General features: G+C 39.1%; 1 protein-coding gene across 4 annotated transcripts in view; it reads right to left on the bottom strand.

The window, feature by feature from the left end:
* Positions 1 to 20,668, bottom strand: part of RBM33 (RNA binding motif protein 33) — a 102,890-nt gene that overhangs the window by 9,597 nt on the left and 72,625 nt on the right. For 2 of the 4 annotated variants that reach the window (XM_034067776.1, XM_034067826.1), the window contains exons 16-17: positions 10,169 to 10,381; positions 8,554 to 8,742 (exon numbers count right to left, since the gene is read on the bottom strand). In XM_034067776.1, coding sequence (XP_033923667.1) covers positions 8,554 to 8,742; positions 10,169 to 10,381 — 402 coding nt within the window. Of the gene's footprint in view, positions 1 to 8,553; positions 8,743 to 10,168; positions 10,382 to 19,607; positions 19,919 to 20,668 lie in introns of those variants that run through there. The other 2 variants (XM_034067881.1, XM_034067928.1) reach the window with 2 other exon arrangements.

Raw genomic sequence — 20,668 nt, 5'->3', positions numbered from 1 at the left:
TCACTTCATGTTTGTTTAGGTATATTAGCTATATACAAGTTATTTAGGTAGAAAAAAAAACGGGTTTTAGACAATTACTAAGCTAAGTTAATTCGAAATACCTGAAATACCAACATAAATATCTTTGCTGACAAAGATTTTTAATATCACAACATAAACTGTGATCTACATCATGTTTTCAAACAAATCCACATCTATCACAACCTGCAAGTATAAACATTATTTATCCAAGCTAACAAAGACCTCTTGAAAATGTATGTTCTGATTTTAGGGTAATATTTACTTACTTGCATTACTATTTAAGTCCAAGTTTTGTACTTAGCAACGCTGACTATCAAATACAGAAGAAGCAGGTAAGATTTTGTCAAGTGTGTAGGTCCTGAGCTACTGTAGTCCTGAGCTCTGCCACCCACAGCGGATGGGTTATCAGCTAGGCATACAAACTAGTGTTCCACTTCAGTGGAAACCTGACATAAAGTAACTGCGTAGTCATCCTACTGGATTATTTCCATCCCCTTGAATTCAGGATGACATGTAGTTAGATGATGATAACAGTATGAAGAAAACTTTTTTCTGTGTAACCTGTGGATTTTTATTAGCTCAAAATGTTGTTCAAGGCATTACCTTAAAGACTTCACCACCTTCTGCTTTTGTTGATACCAAATACATGTTGGGAAAGTACATATGCAAAATTAATTTTGTATTTTAATCATGCTACCTTGCTTTGTTTAACAAAGTTCTCCACCTTTGTTTAATAATCCGTCAGCCTATTTTTTTCAATGATAACATGCAGTATTTCTAGTATCCATAACATTCTCTTATAGTTTGAGGACTCACACATTAACTGCAAGGATCTTGAAACAACCTCCTAGAAAGCTGTTATTTTTAATCACGCTCTTTCATCAGACTATCACCGTATTAGCCAGCTTACTTGTAAAGAATGCCCTAATAAGTTTCCAAAATTATTGGTACCACTATTTAATGTGTTTAATTAATGTCAAACCCCATACATGTGAAAGCATTAATCTTTCATTTTCAAAGTAAAACCTGATGTACTCCATTAGTTATTGTAGAGCTTGTACAAAAATAGATGCTCACCTATACTGTTTTTATTATTTTTGTTTCCCCACAATGTACCTTAACTTCTATTTTCAACAATACTGTACAGCAGGATAGATTGACACTTTTGTCATCTCTTTTCATCCTGCCTAACTACTTCTGAAGGTTATGTTAGAACAAGTTAAACAATGTTTTACTGAATAAAAGCTCTTCTTGCCCGGAGCATCTCCTCCCCTCCTTCTGCACTGACCTGGGTGTCTGCAGAGATGTTCCTCTCACATTTTCTCACTCTTCTCTCTGGCTGCAATTGTTCCTGCACACTAACTTTTTCCCCTTCTTAACTATGTTATCCCAAAGGTGCTACCACTGTCACTGATGCTCTCAGCCTTGGTCAGCAGCAGGTCTGTCATGGAGCTGTCTGGCATTGGCTCCATCAGACACGGGGGAAGCTTCTGGCAGCTTCTCAGAAATGCTCCCACTGCCAAAACCTTGCCATGCAAACTCCATACACATTCTGAAAAAGCACTTTAGTATGTTGGTTTTAGACCTGACACAATACCACAGAGAAGCTAAGAGCATCAGACTGGTTTTCATATAGTACTAATGACAGCTGCTCTCTCATTTTCAAAGAACATGTAATACTAAAGTAATCCTTAGTCTTATGATCTCCATCATAAAAACATGATCTTCCCCAAAGTATCATGGCTCATTAGGAATTTGATCTGAATTTAGTATTATTCTGTAACATACTGATTTTGAAAAGCCAGTCAGAGGAGGCAGGAAACAACCAGCCACGCAGCACTGCTTATGGAGACAGGCTGGTTTTACTGAGCAATACCTGACCTCCCATTTAATGGGAAGACACTTGTGTTTCATTCACAGGAGCTTTCCCTGTTGCCACACTGCACTGCACTAGAATCACCTTCTATCATGAATTCCTAAGCTGAAATATCACAATCCTCCCAAACATCACTGCTCTGAGAAAACAACTTCATTCACATTTCTCTTTAAGCTGACCTAGTAAGATGCTCACCAGAGGATGAAAACCCCTTCCTAGATCCACTCAGGTGTAAAGGATTGACAATATATGCAATAACTTCCAAGGGATTTCAAACAACTGGTTACTTTATAGATTTGGATGTAGAGATCTACCATACAGCATTTCATGGGACCAACCGGAGATCAGAGGTATTCTTGGCATATTCTCATTTGACCCTGTTTTCTAGAAATTACATTCTGACATATTCCCAGCATCAAAAATAAAAAGCTGGTTTAGGCTAAGAAGGAGTATTTTATATGGAAAGGATTTAGGCAGCATAGAGCTCATGCTTATTTGACTATCTCCCTTTTCTGCTTCCTTAGGCACTGTCATGGGAAGATGTATACCTTATATAAAGCAGATACTGGGACAAAACCAGTATTTCATGATCACTCATGTTTTTTGATTGAGAGTTTGCTTATAAACTCTTTTAAAACATGCTATTTAAATCAACAACTTAAAAAAATTAAACAGGGGCTCTGGCTTTTTCTGCAACTGAACTATTACCAGTGACTAAAGCATGAATATCATAAAAGGACTATTCCTTCTGCAAACATTTCTTCAGAGTCTGCAGACCTACACTGCCCTTAAATTTTTCCTTTACATAAGCTCTGTAATTAAATCTACACATTTACAATATTATGTGATTCTATGATATCAGTGAAAATAATACTGAAAAGCCTGTATGATAGCTGCAGCACAATAATCTCTAGTTAAGCTTCACTGCAAAACAAAGAGCCTTGAGACAAGCAGCAGGACATCCATGAGTAGAAAGCAAGAGATCACTTGCAGAGAATAAACATCTTTGACACCAATACTCTCAAAGGTTACACAGAGAAGTTAAAAGAGATAACAGAGCACTGGGAGATGGAAACCAAGCAGGCACGAGTGAGGGTGGAGCAAGCACTCATTTCAATTACAGGAGACAAATGAGAAATAAAAGTTTCCTCATTTACTCAATTTCTTTCACTGAAGTAAATGGACTACCTAATAGTCTGCAAATTCAGCCCACCAGTGAGTTTGGGACTAGCAGTGGCAGTCCATAAGAAGCTGCTAAAAAGGGTCCACGCGGAAAGCGTAAACTTTCCTAACCAATATCATGTTCGGCGTGTGATCCAACACACTGTGCAACAAGCCAAATAGCAGAATGGCAGGCATTTTCTAAGAGGAAAGATCAGATTCTATTTAATTCTTCCTTCCCATCAATAAATGCTGACACATTTTTATTATCCTTGCAGTGTCCTGACACCTGAATCATCCTTCCTGGGAGTGACATTTCCAAGGCATTTCCAAGAAGCATAGAGGCTGGGACAGAATGTATTTACTTTATGCTCAGTTATTGCAACTGATCCCTTCCACCTTTTTTAACTCCTTCCTGATTTGCTGCCACCTTTGACTTTATACTTCAAAAAGTGCTCAGCTTTCCATCTCCATATGCAAGATGAGGTGAGAAGAAAGAATCTTCTCTCATTGAGATGGGTATCAGTAGGTTGAAAAGTTGAGCCCTCCAGAGCAGGGCTTAGCTAGACAGGCTCAGGATGGAGCTGCTCTTCTCTTCCTACAGCCCCAAAGATGAAGCAGAACTATCAACATCTGCTGAAAATATTTTTACATAAGACTACACATATTTTTGGGAAGACCACACAGCTCACCAGCCAGATCTGTGAACCTTGTGTGCTGCATCACACAGAGAACCACCCCACTGATCCGCAACAGCACTCATGTCCTGGGCATACTCATCTACGTATGCTTGTCATTTCCACTGCTAAATCTGGAACTAAATACAGCAATTCTGAATACAGCGTTAATGCAGATAGCTGCCTTTACCCTGAATGAGCACTAGGTAGCGCTGACTCCCTAAGAAAGCAAAGAGAAACGCACCGACATGGGAATTGTTTTTCCCTCCAAAGCCCAAAAGATAAATGACGACGCTATCAAACTCGTATTCGTAAAACCACTCAAAATGCACCTACAGTCTCAACATTCTCGTCACCTACATAGCAGCGGGTTGGTTTGGTTTGTTTTTTTTTTTAGTATTTCTCCCCCCCCCCCTTTTTTTTAGCATCAGAATTTGTAATCTTGAATCTGGACAAAGCAATGCTGACATTTTTGTGTTGATGTTGTACGCCTGCAACCATTTCATGTAAGAATATATAATTAAAGATTATGATGATGGAAGCCATCCACAGAATGATCAATCAGTACTCACATTATCTGGAGGTCTAGTCAGTGATCCCCTCTGTCACCTGCCTAAAAAAGATGTGAGGGTGGCAATAGGCAGCTGAACACAAGCCTCCAGAGACAGTATAAACATTAAACCCAGATTCAAGAGCTCCAGAAGAATGCACCATGTTTTTCCTGACCTTTGCAGCTTATTAGTAATCTAGTTCAGCAAGTGTTTCTGAATGGGTGTGTACTGAATGTTGCTGCTTTAGCACAACCCCAGGAGGCTCCATTCTGGTGATGTGCTCAGAAATCTGTACTTTCCAGCACTTTAGAATACATAATTTCATTTATAGCATGTAATTATTTTAGATTGAGCACTCTGATTTCACTGAAGGTACATTATCTGTACCTGAAAGCTTATGCACTCTAGAAAAGAGTCTGACAGCAAACTGTTATGTTGAAAGGAAGCACTTTTCCTGCTAATTTCATAATGTTTGAGTTGTAAAATGCAGCTATGACTAAGGGGCTGTTCTTGGAGACCCAAAGATTTTTTTTTCTATTCAGTAGCTCAAGAATCTTCATGGTATTTTATTCAACTGTTAATAACAGAGCAGCTCTAATGAAGCAAGGATGAGAACTAAAGAGTCTTCAGTGATTAGGCAACAGAGGGTGTTTCAAAGCTCATACACTGGAAAGTATAATTTTCTTGATTTCTAGGGTATGGAGGAGAAAAAATGCTGAACTGCCAACTACAACTGTAAAAGTATACTTTGTCTCTTTGCGCACCCAGCTATTCCCAAACTCTGGCTCCCAGAACCCCTACCTCAAAGACAGCAAAGCTAGGACTGTTGAACATTATGAACTGAGAAAAGTTTTTAACTTCCCATCTCAAGGTTTGAGCAAGGTGCTTGCACTTCAATGATACTGATATGAAAAAGCTAAAATAAAAACCCAACCTTTTTGTACCCAGAAAAATAAAGTAATCACATCCTCCCCTATTCACTCCACTGATAATGGAGTGACTTTTCCCATAAATATGTTAAAACTTTCTGTTATAGCATCATAGACTGGTTTGGAATGGACATTAAAGACCATCGGGAGTTCCAACCCCCCTGTCATGGGCAGGGACACCTTCCACTAGGCCAGGTTGCACAAAGCCCCATCCAACCTGGCCTTGAACATTGCCCAGGGATGGGGCAGCCACAGCTTCTCTGGGCAACCTGTGCCAGCGCCTCACCACCCTCATAGTGAAGAATTTTTTCCTAGTATCTAATCTAAATCTACTGCCTTTCAGTTTATAGTAATTTCCCCTTATCCTGTCACTACATGCCCTTGTAAAAAGTCCTCTTCCTGAGAAAACACATGCAGGATTAAGCACACTGCAACAAAATCAGGAGTCAAACTGTATTTGAAAATAGGAGCTGGTGTGGAATCAACGGCTCTGCAGCAGAAATTGATACACGAGGCAATACTCAGATTTTTGAGCTGCATTTGCATGTCACTTTGAAGCAAGACACTTGCTTACCATTACAGATGCATATCCTTCAGGTACCTTCCAACTTGGTATTCTGTGATTCCTACAGTTTGGGAACCTTTATCTTTAACCAGGAATTTGAGTGCTGGATAATAAGCATGTGTCATTTCAAAACAATATCCAGGCAGGAAGATAACTCCTTAAATTTTGATTCAGATTTGAAGTTTCTTTTAGAATTGCAAAATAAGCATGAGTTTGACACACACATTTGTCCCCCACCCAAAGATAAATAAAATTCAAGAAACTGCTATCTCAGTGTTCATTAAGGAAAAATTCGCTGAATACAGTCAAGAGCTAAAGACAGGATACTCTACATCTTAAAGATGGAGTCAGCCACAACTGATTCACCTTTCTCTCCTCTTACTATCTCTTGAACTCCATCTGAACGAGCTAAAAACCCGAGCACTTTGCTTCGTTTCCAAAAGAGCAGCTAGAATTTCTCACCCTGCCATTTCTCCCACAATAGCTATCTTCCCAAACTCTATTTTGAGTTCAGCAAGCTTTCCATTTTAGAAGACCAGACCTCTGCACTGAGATCTCTTTGCTCTGGTCATGGCCATGAACCTGTACTTGCCTCCTATATGAAATCCCTTAAAGCCCACACAGCAGGAAGCCCTTCCATTCACTACTCTGCTCTCTTTAGGCACTCACACCTGCACTCCTCATTGCAAGTCACCTACATGAAACCCATTTTAAAGAAAGAATGAGGAAATAACCAAGTAGAGAGTATCTCTTCACTGCCAGAGCCTGTTGGCCATTTCTAGTTGCAGGGGATTTAGTGCAGCACTGAGCACAAACACCAGTAAAACCACTAATTAACAGCCACAAAAGAATCCACTCATGCACTTCAGAATATTGACCTCTTTGCAAAATCTAGCACCATCTGTATGAAAGTGATGGCTGTGAGCAGGGACAAGACAGATTTTCGATTATTTCATTTTCAGTTCTTGTCTTACAAGGCACCTAAAACTGCTGCTGCCTCTTCCTCATTTAGTTTGTTAACATTTCTGTGGTACCACTTCTCAGAGTACCATAAAGAAAAACCAAAAACAAAACAAAAAGAAAACCCCACAACCAACCAAAAAGCTAAATATTGCGCATAGTAATACCAGTCTTAGACTCTTCCTACAAAAGGATCACTTCTCTCCTGTATATCTATCTCATTATCCACATTTGTGAAACATCATTCAATCTCAAACCAGCCAAGAACTTCCTAGCCTTCTACAAGTCAGACTTGAAATTCAAGTGCAGAATCAGTAAAAAGGCCTTCTGCACTGTTAAGTAAGTTCAGACATCTTTTAAAGTACTACTTCAAGATCTCTGATAAGGTGAAAATGATAATTTAGAAACCCTCACTTCCTAAGGTACAGCTGATGCTGCTGCATGAATACAAGTTCTGTAGGGCACATGGATGTATCTAATCCCACTACAAAATAAGTTACCTTTTTTTCGTTCTAAGTACATCCTTCTAAATTGATCTGTGACATTGAATTGCAAGACCGGAGTTTAGATTCTGCTAGGAAACAGCAAGTACTGAATAAATTTTTTAGCACATTCTCAGTAACTTATCACAACTGTGAGTATCTCCTAGCAGGGTTTCTATTAATCTCCTCCTAAAATTCTCATGCAAGATTTAGCAAGTAAACACTGAATAAATGTGCTTTGGAACTGTATGAATAATTTCCTAGAGTACTACAGAACATGAAGGCACAAAGTATGTTGTGAGAGTGTTTTTGCCTTCACAAACAAATTAAACCTCTCTGAATTGACGACATAAATAATTCAGCATTATTCCATTTACTAAATTGGGAAGAAGTGAGGCAGAGTGTACAACTTTAAGAGAGTAGTGTGTTTTGCAACAGAGAGATGATCCCACTAACAGAGAAGTCTCCCAGAATACCACCAATTCATGCATTGCATTTGTCTGAAATCGTTGATCCTGTCAAAAGGAGCACTCCAAACTGAAAAAAATCAAGGAAAAAATTCTCTTCATCTGTATGTTTCATTATTTATTGACTGGCATTTTCAAATGCACTTAACAGTAAGTCAGGGCCTCCTAAGCCCTACAGCGCTTTGAAAACCTTCTGTATTCCTAAAGTCAGTTTAACTGATACATCATTTCGAGGAGCCAGTTTACAAACAGAAGCTTCACAGGAGATATATCAATGTGTGTGTTTGTGTCACTGCCTTGCTCACAGGCCCCTCCTAAAAAGAATCCTCTATAAAAATGAAGGATAAATAAAATCCTTCAAAGGAGACTGTGTTTTCATCTGAAAAATTCAATGGTGCTACATGATAAAAAACCTCCACCTGGTAGTGGTCATTAAGTGCTCTTACCCCAGGACTGCAATGACAGAAAAAGGTGAATGTCAGAAAAAGATGGTAGGTGTAAGTCAACGATAAAAACAAGGACAGCAAGCAAAAATACATTTGCTTTTATATGACTGTCTTTAACAGCCTCACAGAATAGACAGGCTTGTACTGTGTAAGAAAATAAGGGAGATAGCACAGGAACTCCAAAATGAAGGAGACTTTTGCAGCAGGAATGTGATGGTTAGCAAAATCCTACTGTACCTCCTGTGCTGCAGTATCATCATGTGCTTGTCTTTCCTACCAGGTGCAGCATGTGTGGATGGGGGTGCCTTCAAACATAAATTACCAATAAACACACATTGTATTTAGTGTCAGGGAATTAATTGAGCTTTCTGGAATGAAAGCCTTTTGGCACAAAAATGATAAACCGAGGATGACCTACCTGAATGGGTCCCACTGACATCAGCAGGTTTTTCAGTTGGACATCAGTAGTTGATGAAGAAAGCCCTTCAACTGACACAATACAGGGCTGAGGTTTGCACTCCACAACTCGCAGGTTCTGTTTATTTGGCATCAAGCGTCCTCGGCCCATCTGGCCTGCTACTCCTCTGCCTCTGCCATGCATAATGACCTGCCAACAACAAAAGTAACAGTATTTTGATTTACTTACCTAGAGCTTCTGCTCACAGCATTTGACAGGTGATACAGAAGTTGGCTATTTACTTAAAGACTTGATTAATGAACAGGGTGATGTAAAACAGCTTGTTGCTGTTTGCTGATTTGAAAGGCCACTTATTAAAATATTCACCCACTGCTTATACAAACCTTTTTTAGAAGGACAGCAAGTTGTACATTGAGTTATATCTATTGTATTGAGGCTCAAAGCCTTAGCTTTACCACAGACCAACAAAGCAGTGAAGTTTCTCAGACCAAAATACATAACTTGATTTCCACTGATCACACTAGCAGGATGTGTTCAGCTCCCATTTTTAAGTCTGGACAAAACCCCCACAAATCACCCCTCTCCTTTTTCTCTTCTCAACCTACAGGTAAATCTAATGTATCCACAAGAGCAGCAAACTGCTTCAAATGCCTCCAGTCTCTACTGCTACCACCTCTTGGTCTGTTATCAGGATGGACTACTTGCATATGCTAAATAATTTAAAAACAATTTTTCAAAGTTCCTTTCCCCCAAATCCTACAGAACCTGGCACCACCATATGCTCTGGAGCTGTAAATGTGTGGATTTAACTCTTGTAAACGAAAGACTGAACAGTTGGATAGAGGTTAAATAACAATGAAACAGAATAACAAACATTAAACAGAGTTAACACTTAACATTGAGTTAACACCCAACATGGTTTCTCCATTCCTACTTGGAAAGCCCATGAAGGCTAACAACCTTCCACACCCCTCCACATCAGCAAGGAAACTTAATCCTTACAAGAAGTGGAAGATTATGGCCAACAGCTCAAAACCAAGAAATTAGCTTTGAAGTCAAAATACCAGCTATCTTCAAGGAGCATGCCAGTTTGCAAATGCAAAGGCGGCACAGGCCACTGCCACCCCAATCCTTGCCCTGCCTCCTCCCAGTGCATGACCAGTGCAAAAATCAAGTTACAACATTACCAACTGTTTTGAGCAATATAAACTTTGAGGATCAACCAAAAAGCATCCTGAAACAGTTGCTGTGCACTCCTATGTATGACAGAAACCGCCGGAATAAAACCTTAAGCACAACTTCAGAAAAACTCTTGGTTTTAAAGACAGAAAACACATTGGATACCACCTCCTACAGCAGCTATCTTGGGATGCACACATTTTCCCCAGGGACTACTGTGCTGGCCAGGAAGTCAGCAGATGAAACAACCTGCAGGCATCACCAATCTGCACTGGGTACAAACAGGTCTCTCTAAATTAAAAGCTTGATGTGCAATTACGCTTCTCCTGGGTCATGCAGCCCTGTGCTAGCAATTGACAAACAGGATGCTAGTTATTAATAGAGCAACACAGCTAGACAGTAAGATTTCTAGCAGCGACATGTATCTAAAAATCACCTTTTTAGGCTGATGGATTCCCTGGATGTTTTTGACCCCTTGAGGAGCTGGTGAATGGATCTGTGCCTGCTGCTGCTCTTGGTGGTGCTGCTGCTGTTGCATTCCTTTTGTCAATGTGACCTTCCGCACTGGCTGCTGTTTCGGCTCCGGGGGTTGTTGAGGCCGCTGGGGCTGGCCCTCTGGGTGAAAAAAGCCAGCATCATCTCCCCCCTGCTGAAATCAACACAACAACAGGCGGCTCAATGTCCAGGCACTGCAAACCCTAGCCCTGAGCAGCGTACTGCCCCATCCAGCTTGCTCAGTGCACAGAGAACACCTAGCGGTTTGCCTGCTAAAGTGAACCAGTGGCCATGGCAGGCATGGGAAGTGTGTTCCAGCCTAAAATAAACCCAGGGTACCTGGAGAACAGTTTACTTTGTTCAGGCTTTATTATAATTACAATGGTAAATAATGTCTTTTCATACACCAAGTAGCAAGGTGTTTTCACTTCTCCTTCCAAATAATTTTTCCTTCCAGGGGTACATGTAAACTATGAGTTTATTTTGTCATTACTATTACTTATTACTATTCTTTTTTAGAGCCATACACATTGCAGAAGGAGCAAAGAACTGTGAAGGCTGGAAGAACCAGGTGAATACCCTGTTCATCTTTAAAACTTCAACCTCTCTTTAGTAGTGATATCTACTTTGAAGCACATATTTTTTTCTGCCAGCTTCTACACCAACAGCCTTTTAAGCAGCCTCCTTCCTCAAACACTGTCTCTTCTTGGAACAGTTCTTCCCTAAGGTTGTTTTGTTTTTCCTTGTTTTCTAAAGCTCTTATAGCTATTTATACTCACAAACACAACAAAACACCACCTCGGTGCCTCTCTCGTCCAATGTAGCTCTTTCCACAACACCCTCTGCAATCAAGCAGAGTAAAAGCATAAGCTGAAAGCACTAGGAGAGAAAAGATTCCCTTCCATTGCCTCTACCCAGAAAGTTCAGTTTTTATCACAGACTGATGATTCTTGAATCTGTATCCTGCTGTCCAGATCACATCAATCCCTGAAAAATATCACATGGAGAAAGAAACAGCAGAGCCTGACAAAACATAGGTATTTTTGCATCTATAAAGCACATCACATTATTACATAGTTTTAAGAGCAGTATCTATGCCTTGACTGGACTCCAACTTTAGAACTCAAATACTAGCAACGCTCGTATTTGCCAGGGGAAGGCTTCATTTAAGTCCCTAATCAACCTCAAGAAACCCTGCAAAAGCTCTCAAAGAGAAGACATGTCTAAACAGAGGTGGAGGGAGGAATGAGGAATTATGAAAGCATCTTTCTTTACACAGGGTTATTTTCCCCATTTCCTTAAATATTCACAACTCAAAATTCCTTTTGCCTCTGTAACATATCTCACAAACCAGAGGGTTTCATGCTAACTGGCATGTTTCTTGTGGATAAGGAGACAAAATTCAAGGCTGCAGAAGAAATAGATTTATGGTCTAAGAACAAGGTTACATTGATTGGGAATAAAAATCACTACATTTCTACTGGGATTAAACAAAAGCAAAAGAAACACTTACTGAGGACTGGTTACTAAGTCTCTTCACTATCATTTGAAGAGAAATAGTCCAGTATAGGTGATATGTACGTTTGCAACTTCACTAGTTCACAACTCACACCCTTAAATCAAGTCCTCGGTATTACCAAGTATATACAGGTAACAATTTCTCAAGAACTCAACTAGTTAAATCCCAGAAAAATTAGCTTCACTGTCCCCTTGCACTGTCTACACTACAAAAGTACAACCTGTCACAGGAAAAATCTTGAAGGTCTTCCCATGTAAGGGCTTTCAATCACAGTGTCCAAAGTGAGAGGGCATCCAGTTTTTCCACTTCTAATAACATAGTTTTTTTTCTCTACTAAACTGAATGGCTCCATGGCTTTCCAGAATATATGGTATATAAACCTTTAAGAGAAGGAACTAGTGAGAAATGATAAAGCTTTCCCTTCAGAGTCTCTCACTTCAATTACTGCTCAAGAATGTAAGAGCAATAGCTCTCCTCCTCTCCTGCAAAACCCAAATGTACACATGCAAACAAAACCTTACCAGGAAACCAGCATTATATCCTCCTTAGTTTAGTATTAGTTCCAATATCAGTATCACCATAAGCCCTATGCCCTGATGAAACAATTTCTTTTATTCAACCCTACAGCAGCTGGAAGATGATAAAACTAACAGGAACAACAAAAATTCTAGGAGGAATTTAAATGCAATAATTGGGAGCTAAGTATCTAATCTCTGCTAACTGCCTGCTGTGAAAAACAACCATAAATACTCGCAAGCGTCTCTTTCCAAGGCAAAAAGCAATGCCAGTACATAGGAAGAGCATGTGAAAGTGAAGCCCTCAGGTACAAAACACATCCAACATGCTCATTACAGAAACTTCAAAAGCAAACAATCATTTCCCATAAAAGGCTAGGATAGCCAACAACCACCCAGTATTTAACTACCCAGCCCAATTAGCACCAAATAAAACTGCATAGGCTAAACACAGATTTGAAGACATAACACACAATGTTAGGTCACACTGATGAAAAATTTGACAGGGTTTGCTCCCTGCTGGGGTCTCAAATGCCACCTTTGGGCAAAAGTCGAAAGGTAGAAAAATCTCCACACTTTTTGATGAATTATCACATCTCAGAAATAAGAAAACCTATGCAAAACAATAAATAAAGTCAATTGGCTAAGAAAAGGGCATTGAGCAAGGTCTGCTTCTTCCTGCAACAAGAGGGAATAAAGGGCAATGGGATTAAACCCTTTCTTTATACTACTGCTCTGAACATCCACTGCTTTTTGGGGTTACTTGAAGAGGGGAAGCAGAGATGAACCTGCAAACACCACCTCCCAGGAGAGGTCAATGAGTGAGCAGCTTGGTGCTCAAGGACTAACAGTGCTGCCTACAAGTCAGCAGCACATTGCTTCCTGCTACAGACAGCCCTGGCTTCAGCTGAAGACAAGTTTTGGTGGTTTTCTTACAAAAATGAAAACCAAATGTGACTCCTAGGTCACTATGTGCCTAAAAAGCAGAACACCACGGCCTCAAATTATGAATTTTAGAACCGATTCCTTTTTCACTGGCTAAAGATATGACAGTGCAAGCACTGACTGAGCCACAGTGAACTTTAGTAGTATTTACTGGCAAATTAGACTCACCACCACAGTCATCCTTTAAATTTCTAGGCAAGACAGTTAGTGGCTTCTTGAGGCACATAAATGGAGAAGAACTAAGTCAACACCCACAGAGCTTTCAATGTGTGGACTTCAAAGATACAAAACCTCAGAACATTACATACAGGTTATACATTCACACAAGATCATTAACATTTTGGAGAAAAGACGTATGACTAAAGATGATTGTAAGGATGACCATAAAGATGACCACATGTAACACTGACTCCTGATTTTCACTCATGAGGTATATAATAAGCTGGCATCCATAAAGTAAATCAAAACCCACAGCAAAGCTACAGGCGAGTAAGTAAACTGAAGTTGAACCACAGAAGCTACCCAAAATGATGACTAAATCATAGAAGCTAAATTGCTAACACCTCTTCTACTTAAAATGTCTCAGCTCTAGACCATCTGAAATCACATTTTGCTTTTCCTAAAGGCAATTTCAATATTGCTCATTTTTCCTTAGCTTACGTCACTGCCCTCCCCAAATGTAAACATGTGGCAACAGAAGAAGGTATTAAGATTTTGAGTCTTCTCTTGCCAAAAAATATCGTAGCTCAATTTTTTCTATAGCATTCTGACACGTACAGGACAACACTAAATTTTTCAGAAATGCCTCTATTCATTATCATGGCCTGCCTCATACAATTTGATGCACAAAGTGCTAAAACCAGGTAGAATGCTTCTCAGTCCACCACAGAGACCTGCGATTGATTGAAACAAGCTCTGCTTTTATACTGCAAATTTCCTCTAAAGTCCTCTGCAGAAAAGCAAATTTCCATTCTTTGTCTGCAAACCAATAAAGAAAGAATATTCTTCTGTTATTGTCTACTGCTTAGTTTCTATATTACATATCATTCTGACCTTCAAAGTTCTGAATTTCCAAGTTTTTTAAAAGCTCTGCTTTCCCAACATACAGCCAGGAAAACGCTCTCTTGAATGAAACTTTACCATTATTCAGTTAACTCTGATATAATGAAAATGACTTCTTCAAAGTTGCACGAGTTCTGTTCAGGGGAAAGTATAAAAACTATCTTTCAAATTTCAAGCACTGCAAGATTATTTGCAGTGCCAAAAAAAACCAAGTTATTTTCAAATACTGTGCGTAACTAAACAAAAAGGATCACGGCAAAAGGGTTTATCTACATGGTGAATGGTTTTCAAAAGCTCTACTGTGGAATGGTCTGTGCAGTTTGATCCAAAAATGGATCAACAAAATAGTCATGTATTTTAGAACCAATTCCCTCATACTTATCAAGGCTGCTTTTCATTAGTGAGACTCTCACTATACACATACTCAGTGTTGTGTTTTGAGAAGCATAGACCATTCTGTCAAATATGAGATCACAAATTCTAAAAGCAGAATTTTATGAGGGAGTGTTTGAATTTACCACGCTGAAGCTCTCTACTCTATCATAATCATTATGACAGTTTTACAATGAAGATGAAGTTTATTTGCCACCAACATTAGCAGGACAAATTTATTTATAACAAATGCTTTAAAATGTCCTGATAAAAATGCCTATTGATACTGTCAGAGTCACTTGCAATTTGACAGATCAAATCTTATTTTCATTCTTAAACCCCATGAAGAAATGGTATCACCAACTTGCATTCTGTAGTGAGCAAATTGATTAATCCTCCTCTATAGAAATCTCAACTCTTGATTACACCTATCAGACGTTAAGCAGCATTATTCTAGAGTGACAACACTTGACAAATTCCCAAACCATTTCTCTCAGCCTTTGTGGCCCTGCTAGCTTGTATTAACCCTGATGAAAAATTAATTTTCCTTATCTTCTGCTAAACCCCAAAATCCAAATCCGCCAAACTGGCAACTCTTTCTGTAAAGGTATTATGAAAACCTCTAAAAGATTAATTGCATGTCTTCAGGTGACATTAAATTAATTTCTGTACTCATGACAGACATTTGATACTCCGTACTGAGAGGACAGATAACATTGTCAGGATACACAGAAGGACAGTGGTGCAGTGTCCCAGGGCAGCCTCTTATGAATTCTCCTTTCGATAAGGCCATACTTCACTGTCATTGGCACTGTTAGTGATCTTGCAGCCCATAGACCTCACTGCACAGGTTTCTATTAACTACGACAATGCTGTGTCTATCCATGTAATCTTTATAAAGCTAATTCAAAATCACCCAATAGTAAAGGGATGTGCATACTGGATAAAGCACTTAAAGGAAATAAACTCTGGTTGATTTGTGTAAAAATAACAGAGAAGCAAAATGTTTTCATCTTTTCTTCGATGCACTATAACTCAAATTCTCTGTAGCATGATGAAGGCTTAAATCTTGCAGGAAAATCTCAATCCAAAAATGTCTTGTAATTGATTTCCTTTAAGAAAGGAGAAACCCCTCATCTGTTACCAGTTTAAGCTGATATTTCCAGAAATTAGTACCTCTACAGTATTACAGTAGTGAAGAAGCAAACAAAAAACATCCTGTAGCTTATTAAATTCATCTTCACTTCAAGGACAAGAGAAACTACCATTCATCAGCTATACAGGTTGTCATACATAAACCTGTTATTTTACTGAGACTGACTAAAGTAAAAAGGACAGATGTCTACACAGACAACTGTGTTCGTCATGTAACAAAGAGATGGAAAAGAAAACCCCAACACTTAAAGCAAGAAGGACTATTATAATTTAATATATATGAATATTTTTCTCATTACAATTATTAGGAAAAAGTATTAAAGGCAAACCCCTAATAATATGCTATTTCTCTTTGGTGCTCCAAATGCTCTAGCACTTTGATATGGCTAGCTGATAGATGGGGGGAAGTGGGAATACGAAGTCTAATCACCTGCCAAATACCCCACAACCAAGTGATGTGACCAAGCACTGTTTCTGAACAGCTGAAAATCTGTTTTCAATCTGTCAAATGACACTGAGAAGCACCTGGAGACTTTTTTTTTAAAGGCCATCTAAGACATTTAAAAATATCTTTTTAAGTTCAAGAATAACAGTACTTAAGAAAACTCCTGCTCTCCAGCCAGGTTAGAACACACTGTCAATAGACAACTCATCATTAACAACCAGTTTAAGACATACTAATGGTCTAGTTTTGGCTCAGAGTACACACAGAAATAAGCTACATCAGACTACAGAAAGCAGTAGAAACAAAGCATTCCCCATCCACACCAGAAGAAATAAAAAACAGATATTTCTGGTGCTAGCCAGTGAATTACAGGTTATATTCCCAGCCTAGAACTTTTCCATGGAACTAACTTACCTCAAACAAGAGCACCCAGATTATGCAGTAAATAAATAAAGTGCCAAGACAGTTCCCTTCCTGTGACAAAAAGACAGTGCTACACTTCAGTGAGCCACAATGTGAAGACTATCTTCTGCACCTAATGGTGTATGAAAAGTCAGAACAGCAAGAAGAAAACATCTTGCAGAGAAAAACAGCCAATTCCATTTAATCTCATGTACTAATAGAATTCTTACCGTAAGTATCTCCTCAACTGCCAGAGAGGAAAATTAAGGCATGGAGAAGGACTGGTCAAAACGATGCTAGAGAATCCAAGTTGTAGCCATGCTACACTGAAATTTCACCAGGAGTGCCAGAAATACAACTGATCAGATGCTGAATCTTGACTACACTTTTTTCTAGCAAAACCACCCACCAGTTCATTATGCAAAAAAATATGAATTCTATGTCAAAGCTACAGGAAAATCAAAAGTTCAGTACTGGATATGTATAATACTCTGAAAAGTAGCTTCATTTTTATGTTGCTGTCTGCAAAGTATGTAATACTATGTGATGTCAATAAACATGGTTTTGAACAAGTTTCCTGGATCCTTCTCCAGACAATTTGAGTAGCACACAGAGGAATCACCAGGAGAAAAGACTTCTGCTGGAAAATATCAGCGATTCAAAACTCCTGACAGCATAAAGATCCTGAAGGAGTACTTCCCAGCTAGATACCAGCACAGAAAGCTGGTACTGGATATCAGAAACCAGCACAATAAAGAGTTTGCCTTCTGTCATGTCTATTTTTTCTAGTTTACGTTCCTTGAAGCTTAAAACTAATGGCATCAAATCCTTCTGGTGTGCTCCCCTAAGCTCCTTGTACAGTCTTGACAGATAACCTGTATCACTTCCCTTCCCAGCCACTTACAGTGTTCGGATTCTCCCACACCTCTGTATTCTGGTCTATTCCAACTGGTCAAACCTGAAATACTGTTTAACAAAGGCATTTGTGACTGGAAACAGTAAATTTGAATTGGACTAATCCACATGTTTCCCCCAGTTAAGAGGCCGCATTCAATTAGTTTTCATTTCAAAACTAGCTCTTTGTAATTATTGTGGTTTTTAAGCCCAGCTGGCAACAGAAACCACACAGCCATTCGCTCGCTCACTCCCCTCCACTCCCAGAGGGATGGGGAGGAGAATCGAAAGAATGTAACTCGCACAGGTTGAGATCAGAACAGTCCAGTAACTAAGGTATAACACAAATCACTGCTGCTACCACCCATAGTAATACTAATAAGAGAAACAACAAGGGAAGAAAATACAACCTCTTACCACCCACCGATACCCAGCTCAACCCGAGCAGTGATCTAGCCCTTCCGGGTAACTGCCCCCAGTTTATATACTGGACATGACGTGCTGTGGTATGGAATACCTCTTTGGTCAGTTTGGGTCAGGTGCCCTGTCTTTGCTTCCTCCCAGCTTCCCGTCCTCCCTGACTGAGCATGAGACTCAGAAAGTCCCTGGTCAGAGTAAACATGACTGAGCAGCAACTAAAAACATTGGTGTTATCAGTGCTGTTCCCAGGCTGAAAGTCAAAACCACAGCACTGCACCAGCTACGAAGAAGGAGAAAAATGACTGCTGAACCCAGGACAGTAATGCACTTTAGAAGTGCCAACGTTGCCTTTAGTCATTTCTAGCAGGAAACTGGGCTACTAGATAATCTAACACCAACATCCTATCAATATGAATTCTGCACTATAACATGATGGTAGAAAAACTCTCCTTTGAGACTTAACAAGAGCGACAAGCAATATCAAATGCCTTGCTTTCGGGGTGTTCAGGAGAAAGCAGCACTCTTCTTCAACATACAATTTAAAAGTCTCCTGAGGAAAAGCTGAAACCTGTTCTGAAGCCTACAACAGAAACACTTTATTGCACTTTAGTTCCAAGTTCTCCACAGCAAACTTAAATTCAATTTAGGGAAATCTTTCTTCCCACTTTCAAAGATTTTATTACAAACCCATAAAAAGTACTGTCTGCATCTGGTGGTGTTGTCAGTTTAAATCCCTCTAGTTGCTAAGTGCATCCACACATGCCCCTGTATTTCATCTTCTCAGTACCCAAATATGCCCCAAGCAGTAGAACATAGTCTGTCTCACTACCCCGAGCCATAAAATAGTGTCTCTATAGGGACCCTCTTCATGAGAGGACTGGGAGGACAGGGTACTGCTCATTTCCAAATGTTTCATGAAAATACCATGCCTTCTTCATAACTGGAATACCACAGGGATTCCTTTTTTTTTATTCTGAGATTGAATTAATGAATTAATGCCCATTTGTGAAATATTTCCAGACTGAAATCTTGCAGGTTGTGGCAGGCAGTCGTTTTCCAGCAGCATTTGTATTAGTACTGCTTCAAGGGTTTTGCCCATTTCAACACTAAGTTACAAACATGATCCCCGGGCACTCAAATATCATGATTTCTGCAGCTCCTTCAGTCCACAGAATATGGTCATCATCCATGCCTCCTTCAAGTAGTGATATATGAACAAAACACAATGTCATTCTCCTGCTTCATAAAAAAATAACAGGACCATATACAGCAAGAGTTCCTGTGTTGTTTCTCGCAGCTGGTAGCACTGCAGAGGTGGATAAGGGGTTTCCTCAAGAACTTGTCAAAGAAATGACAAAAATCTTAGTGTTTGTAATTCCTGACATATTTAGATGAAAGGCGCTATAGAGCTTTCAATTCAAATATTTTTAATTACACTTGAACATAAACATGCAAGTAGAAACAAGTACAAACATTAAGTGAGGGTGTATGACAAGGTTACATTATTGAACAAGAATCATTTCAGTCTTTTTCCATACTTAGAATTCCATATTTCTTAACGCTTTTCAATAATTCTAAATATGAATCAAGCTTACTAGCTTCCATTCCAATTCCCTTTTCCTTTTTATAACCCAATCACATTTTTTGTGACAAGCTTTAAAAAAAAAAAAAAAAGAACTTCTCAGCTCTTCTTCAAGCTTTTCAGATGAGACATTCCAGGTTTTCAGGAATTATGATCACTAATAAGATATTACTTCCAATGCAAGAGAGAACAAAGAGATTTTTATGTATTTTTATCCATTATGTGTTTTTATGTATTTTTATACATCCATGAAAAAAGCTCATTGTGCAGCTTTCCACAGTGACAAAGACTGGTGTGTTCTTGGTGCAGCATAAGAATCAACATTCGCAGGCCTCTGGGACAGACACACATCTCTTTGAACATGGCAGGCTATTTTCTGGCTAAAGAGAAATCACCCAATAACAATATTAAGATGGCTGAATGATACAGTGAGTTTAAGATGCTATTTCCAACAGAACCTCCAAACTAAATGAAAAAAACATGTTCAGCACACATTTCATATAATCTTAAGATATCTAAGGTTGTAGCTAGTACAAACCAGTTCTTCCATGACTAAAAGCACTTCTAATATATCAGCTTAAGAAATTCAGTTGTACTTGGTCCCAAAACTATTCACCAACAGACTGATCACAGAGAGCCCAAAGACCACCACCACAAACAGCCAAACTGTGAGAGAACATGCCCCATTAAGAGGGATTGAAGGGTATTAGTGCTCAGAAACAGTTAAGAGATCTTTTTAAAAGAGAAAGTGCCACAAAGGGATATATATTCTTTCCCATCTCAATCATAGAACAGAATCATGGAATCATGAAGGTTTGGAAAGACTGAAGTTTAATACAAATAGTCATAGACTGAATATTGCAGCAAGAAAATGTGGTTTTGTCAGTGGAAGAATTCTCCTAAATGTGCACACTGGACATTGGAATAGATGGCCAAAGAAATCTCCAATAATGAGATCTCAGAAAAGAACTGGAAAAATCAGTCAATAATGCTACAGAGTTCATCTCCACCTTCAAGACATATTATGTCTGTGGTCCTTTCACCCCTATTTTCTATGATCTTACAATCATTTTTTAAGTGATCTATTAAAGTGGGGCTTTTTCCTACACTCTACAGTCTCAGAGTTCATT

Source organism: Melopsittacus undulatus, chromosome 1 (assembly GCF_012275295.1).
Source record: "Melopsittacus undulatus isolate bMelUnd1 chromosome 1, bMelUnd1.mat.Z, whole genome shotgun sequence".
NCBI lineage: Eukaryota > Metazoa > Chordata > Aves > Psittaciformes > Psittaculidae > Melopsittacus > Melopsittacus undulatus.
This window is presented reverse-complemented; position numbering and strand designations above follow the sequence as displayed.